The 5,996-nt window shown below is 44.9% G+C and overlaps 1 protein-coding gene across 1 annotated transcript in view; it reads left to right on the forward strand.

The window, feature by feature from the left end:
• Positions 1–5,996, forward strand: part of Dnah8 (dynein axonemal heavy chain 8) — a 248,314-nt gene that overhangs the window by 198,759 nt on the left and 43,559 nt on the right. The window contains exon 86 of the mRNA XM_021186523.1: positions 5,162–5,278. Coding sequence (XP_021042182.1) covers positions 5,162–5,278 — 117 coding nt within the window. The remainder of the gene's footprint in view (positions 1–5,161; positions 5,279–5,996) is intronic.

Genomic DNA, 5,996 nt, shown 5'->3' on the forward strand with positions numbered 1-5,996 from the left:
CTGTAGCTGTCTTCAGACACTCCAGAAGAGGGCGCCAGATCTCGTTACGGATGGTTGTGAGCCACCATGTGGTTGCTGGGATTTGAACTCTGGACCTTCAGAAGAGCAGTCGGGTGCTCTTACCCACTGAGCCATCTCACCAGCCCTTTTTTGAGGTTCTTAAATTACATTGTTGTTTATTTATGGGGGGGTGGTGACTAGTGACATGGTTCATGGGTGGTCGGAGAACAGCTTTGGGGAGTTAGTTCCACTCCCAACCCCCCACTGGTGGTGTGTCTCTCAGGCATCGATTTAGCCCATTGAGGCTTTTGAGAGGATGTCCATCCGCCAAGCTGTCTCTCGGGCCTGATTCTCCTTTTCCTTTATTGTCATTTAGAGAGATCAGTGGGTGGGTGGATACTTGTACATCAGACGAACACAAGAACTCGAAATGATTTTGTATGAACGGGGGTGGGGGGAGCATCCACTGAGATTTTGTCTTCTTTAAAAAATATGTCCCTCCCCCACCCCCCCAACTCTTGTGCATTTGCCTTCAGTGAGCCAACCTAGAATGCTTTAAATAAGAATGGATCCGAAGCGACAGGTGACAGGCGCTGAGGCAGCTTTTAGCACTGGGGCAATTTCTGAAGCTCTCCTTCTAAGGAATGGCTGGGCTGCCATCGTTGTGAACATATAAATGGAAGTGTTTCCATGGAGCCAGATCGAGTATCTCCAGCAAATTGCAAAGCAAGAATTACACCCCATTCACCACCACCCCCCCCCATCTAATTGAACCCTAAATTTCAAAAATTAAGTCAAATGCTTAGGTAAAACTCACTGTAGAGCCTGATTTTATTTTATTTTTGGTTTGCGAAAATGAGTAATAGCTCCATTTCACTAAGTAGACTCTGCAGTTTGAGGATTACATGGTAGAAGAAACCACAGTGACTCGTTTCATGTGAATATGTGAAAGGCTCTACCCAACCCCGACTGCTGGAACAACCTAAAAGAGGCTCACCTCAATGTCTCCGAGATCTACTCAGGAATTTCAAAGCTCCAAGTCAGCCTTGGAATCAGCCTCACTGAGGGTGGGTGTGGGTGGGTGGGTGAGGTTCCTTCGTTAGGATAGTGACTGACCAGCGTGGCTTAGACAACTGCAAATCTTTTTACCACATGAAGACAAAGTTGGAAGATTGTCCTTCACTCCCAAGTTTCCAAATCTGGTTAGAGGGCCAAATCTTTTAACAGGAGGCGAGAAGATAAACAAACCAACCATCTTGGTTAGTTTTGCTGTCAAGTTGACACAGCTGGGAAGAGGAAACCTCAACAGAAGAGTTGTCTCCATTGGATTGGCCTTTGGTGCGCCTGTTGGGCATTCTCTTGATTGCTGATGGGTGTAGGTTCCACTACGGGCAGAACCATTCTTAGGCAGGTGGACCTGGGTTGTATAAGAAAGTTAGCTGAGAGGGAGCAGGGAAGCAAGCCAGTAAGAAGTGGCCCTCCATGGTCTCCGCTGCAGTTTCTGCCTCAAGGTTCCAGCCTCCCCCAGGTTCCTGCTGTGGCTCTCCTTGGTGATATACTGTAATCTGCAAGCCAAATAAACCCTTTCCTCCCTCAGGTTGGTCATGGTGTTTATCACAGCAACAGAAGCCAGATTAGGGAACATAAATGCAGAGTCTGGAAAGCCATCAGGAGATGCACACAGGACAAGGAACAACAGCCTGCCCTCTCTCAAACACCACACCCTCCATCCCATCACATCCTCCATAGACAGGGTAGAACACAGTGCTTGGAAACTCTCACTTGTGCATATCTTCCTAGTGTAAGTGGCAGGAAGAACTTTTTAAACTCAGTCCACATTCCTAGAACTGTCTACTCAGCTTTTTTGTTTGTTTGTTTCAATCTTTCTAATTAGCAAACAAAGTATTGGGCTTCCTTATGGCATTCTTCAAACAGATTTTGGGTTGAGTCTCTGTGATGGTTTGTATATGCTTGGTCCAGCAAGTGGCACTATTACAAGGTGTGGCCTTGTTGGAGTAGCTGTGTCACTGTGGGCGTAGGCTTTAAGATCCTCACCCTAGCTGCCTGGAAGCCAGCCTTCTACTATTAGCCTTCAGATGAAGACATAGAACTCAGCTACACCTGTACCATGCCTGTCTGGATGCTGCCATGCTCCCACCTTGATGATTATGGGCTAAATCTCTGAACCTGTAAAACAGCCCCAATTAAATGTTGTCCTTATAAGAGTTGCCTTGGTCATGGTGTCTGTTCACAGCAGTAAAACCCTAACTAAGGCAGTCTCCCTACTTAACTACTTCCCCAGCTCCCTGCCCCTCCTCTTCAGTTGTGTGTATGCGGCATTTTCCACTGTCCACCCATCTGCTCATGGGCATCTATGCTGGCTCCATTTACTAGCTATTCTGAGGAGAGCAGCAATAACTATGAATACACAGGTACCTCTGTGGTAGGATAGAGAATCCTTTAGGTGATGCTGTTATGGCTGCGTCAGATGGTAGTTCTATTTGTAATTGTTTTTAAGGACTCTCCAAACTGGTTGCCATAATGGCTTCACTAATTTGCACTGGCAATGGCAGCAAGCACGAGTTCCTTTCCCAACCCTCACTAGCTTTTGCTGTTTATTTTCTTGATGGTTCAATCGATTGATCGATCGCCACTCTGACCTGGGGTTGGGGTAGGTGGGTGATGAAATGAATCTCAATGTCGTTTTAATTTGTATCACACTGGCAGCTAGAGGTGTCGAACACTTGTAAAAATATTAGCCATCGTGTTTCTTCCTTTGAGACCTATTTTAACAGTTCCATTTATTAACTGGCAGGAAGTTGGGGTTTCTTTTTTTGTGCTTAACTTTTTGCAATTCTTTATATATTCTATATACTAACCCCCGTCTTAAGTAGAGCTGGCAAAAGCTTCCCTCATTCTACAGGCCGTCTGTTCATTTTGCCAATGGTTTCCCTTTGCTCTGTAGAAACTCTTTTTCTTGGGCTCGTTGTCCTTTTTTAGTCAATTGGTTAAGCAATGGGGACAAGAGTCACATTAACATTCGACAACCTAACCCAAGAGGTACAGGTCAAGATGTACTGGAAGTGCCTTCATTTTTGAGAGGGCTTTAAACTTCATTCTTTGTTTTCTGCCCTTCACTGTATCGAGACAGGGTTGGAACAACAGGATCCAAATTAAAGCTAATGGTTTTGTTAATATTTTAAAAGCATACCTTGAAATTCAGTGATTAAAACCATCTTGCTTTCATAGACATTCTTCTATGACTTGTCCATGATTTTATCCTAGCTAATAGATTTCTTTAAAAGGTGGGGCTGTGAAGGAGGTGAGGTTTGGAATGGCAGCAGTAAGAAAAAATGGCTTATGAAAGCTTCAGTGTGTGTGTCTAAGTGTTCGTGTACGCATGTGCATATGTGTATATGTGCATGTCTGTATCTGTGCATGTATGCATATGTACATACGTCTGTGTGCCTGTATATATGTGTGCATGTGCACATATGTCTGTGTGCTTGTATACATGTGTGAGTGTATACATGTGCACATGTGTGTGTGCTTGTATGTATGTGTGTGAGCACGTGCAAGCGGGCACACATGCTCCTATGTTGGATAAGGCAGAGGAGAGAAAAAATAGTATGTGTTCAGAGAAGCAGAATTGCTGTCCATGTCAATACTGAATCTGGACGCTAGACTGGGGGCTCTAGAGGACATAAAGACCCTCCTTAGAATTTCACAAGTGCCAGGAGGGAAACTTATCAGCATAGAAACTGGACTCATCTGTATGACTTCCTGGGTTCCTAGGGCTTGGAGATATTAGGGCTACCATTTATAAGCCAGTCAGCCAGTCTAGCCTAACTGGTGACCTCCAGGTCAAGGAAAAACCTAGCTTGAAGGAGGCAGACAGCCATCCTGAGGATGGTACTCGAGGCCATCCTCTCCCTCACACATGCGCCACATCCACACGGACACAGACAGAGAGGGACACACAACAGTCCCCAGAACATCAAAGCAGCTCCATCCTTTGAACCGAGTCCGGCCTGATTATTCACAGGCAATTGAACAACTTTGAACAGCCACAGTTCTTCCGAGTCTTGCTCAGTTTGGCCGTGACAGCCGTGTGAGGATGGCCCGAGAGTTTTACAGACAGATGTGTCATGTGTACAATAAAAATTCTTAGTTTTTAAAACCCGAGATGGGAAAATTACAGAGTGAAGCTAGCAGGGGGTCGAGTTCTTCAGCTTGGAAGATATAACTCCTTGCACATGACTTTCCAAACCTCCACAACGACAGATCCAACAGGCATCACTAAGAATCTCCTGCAGTTTCTCTAGAAATTGTCAGTGGAGACCTAGATAAGCTTTGTTTGTTTGAGAAAGGTCTCAGGTAGCCCAGGCTACCCTTGAACTCACTGTGTTCATGCTGGCAATAACTTTGAATTCCTGATTTTCCTGGTGAGGATCTATAATTCTATAGGCTGCGTCACCATGACACCCTACTAGACCTAAAAAAAAAAAAAATCAATAACCCCAACTTGATAAATAATTGGAAAATTGTAAACCATTAGCTATAGTCATTAAATAATATTTAATTGTTAATATGTCTCAAACTGAGTATACTGTTTGTGTTTGGTTCTGTTCTGACACAGGGTCCTGCTGTGTAGTTCAGTACTTTGAAGTCTCAATCCTCCTGTTGTAGCTTCCCAAGTGCCAGGAGTACTGGTCTGCACCACCTTGCCCAACCATGCAACCATGCATTGTCCTCTGATTTTTTTTTTTAATTTTAAGTATTTTTATTATTTGAGTGTGTGTACATGCATGTTTAAACATACACACACAAGCTCAAATGAGTACAAATGCTGCAGTAGAATGGACCTTAGGTGATCAGGCTGTGACAACCGCCTTCACCCACTGACCCACCTCACCAACCCCATATTGTTCTTTGTGCTCAGTGTCAACTTGCCTCAGTAACAAAGCCTTTATTTTTACTAAACGTTATTGCACTAGCAGTAGAGGAGGGACTGGCAGGGGACGCAGTTCAGTGATACAACACTTGCCTAGCATGCTGTAAGTCACCAACTGAGTATGACCCTCCAGCTCCACAAACAAGGGTCCGGCTACATACAGTGTCTAAATCCCAGTTGACCCCAGTTCTCTTTGCTGTTTTTAAGGAGCGACGAAAATTTGGACCCTTGGGATGGAATATTCCCTATGAATTCAATTCTGCCGACTTCTCGGCCAGTGTTCAGTTCATTCAGAACCACCTTGACGAGTGTGATATTAAAAAGGTGAGTGGGATTGTGGGGGTGGACATATTTGTTTGCTTGCTCTCTAGTTTTTCATTACAGCCCATGGCGCAGACGGAGCTAGCTGAGGTCTTCCTGGGAACCTCTTTTGGAGGGACAGGGATTCTAGTCAGCAGCTGTACTCACTCACTCCTCCTCTAACCAATACATTCACAGTTTGCTACCCCTCCACTGAAGGTATGTGTCAGTATAATGATGAAACTCTGTGTCGCAAAGTACAATCACACCCCTAATGCCACCCCTGGGTACCTCAGGGCCCCATGAGAAGAGGGATAACATCAGTCAGGGTTAGCCCCTTTGATCTTCTTTCATTTCTTAAAAGAGAGACCGTGTCTGCTAGCCAATAAGGCAGTTCACTTTGTCTTAAGTCCCATCTTTCACCATTTGAAAAAAAGATTTATGTATTTACCTATGCTTGTGTGTACCTGAGTATGTGTAGTGTACTGTGTGCATACAGTACCCTTAGATGCCAGAAGAGGGCATCAGATCTCTAGACCTGGAATTATAGATGGTTGAGCTACCATGTGGACCATGTGGGTGCTGGGATCCAAACCTCATTTTCTGCAAGAGCATCAAGTGTTGAGCTTTCTCTCCAGCCCTCCCACCCATCTCTCTCTCTCTCTCTGTGTGTGTGTGTGTGTGTGTGTGTGTGTGTGTGTGTGTGTGTGTGTGTGTGTGTGTGTGTGTGTGTGTGTGTATG

The sequence above is a fragment of the Mus caroli genome, chromosome 17 (genome assembly GCF_900094665.2).
Source record: "Mus caroli chromosome 17, CAROLI_EIJ_v1.1, whole genome shotgun sequence".
Lineage (NCBI taxonomy): Eukaryota > Metazoa > Chordata > Mammalia > Rodentia > Muridae > Mus > Mus caroli.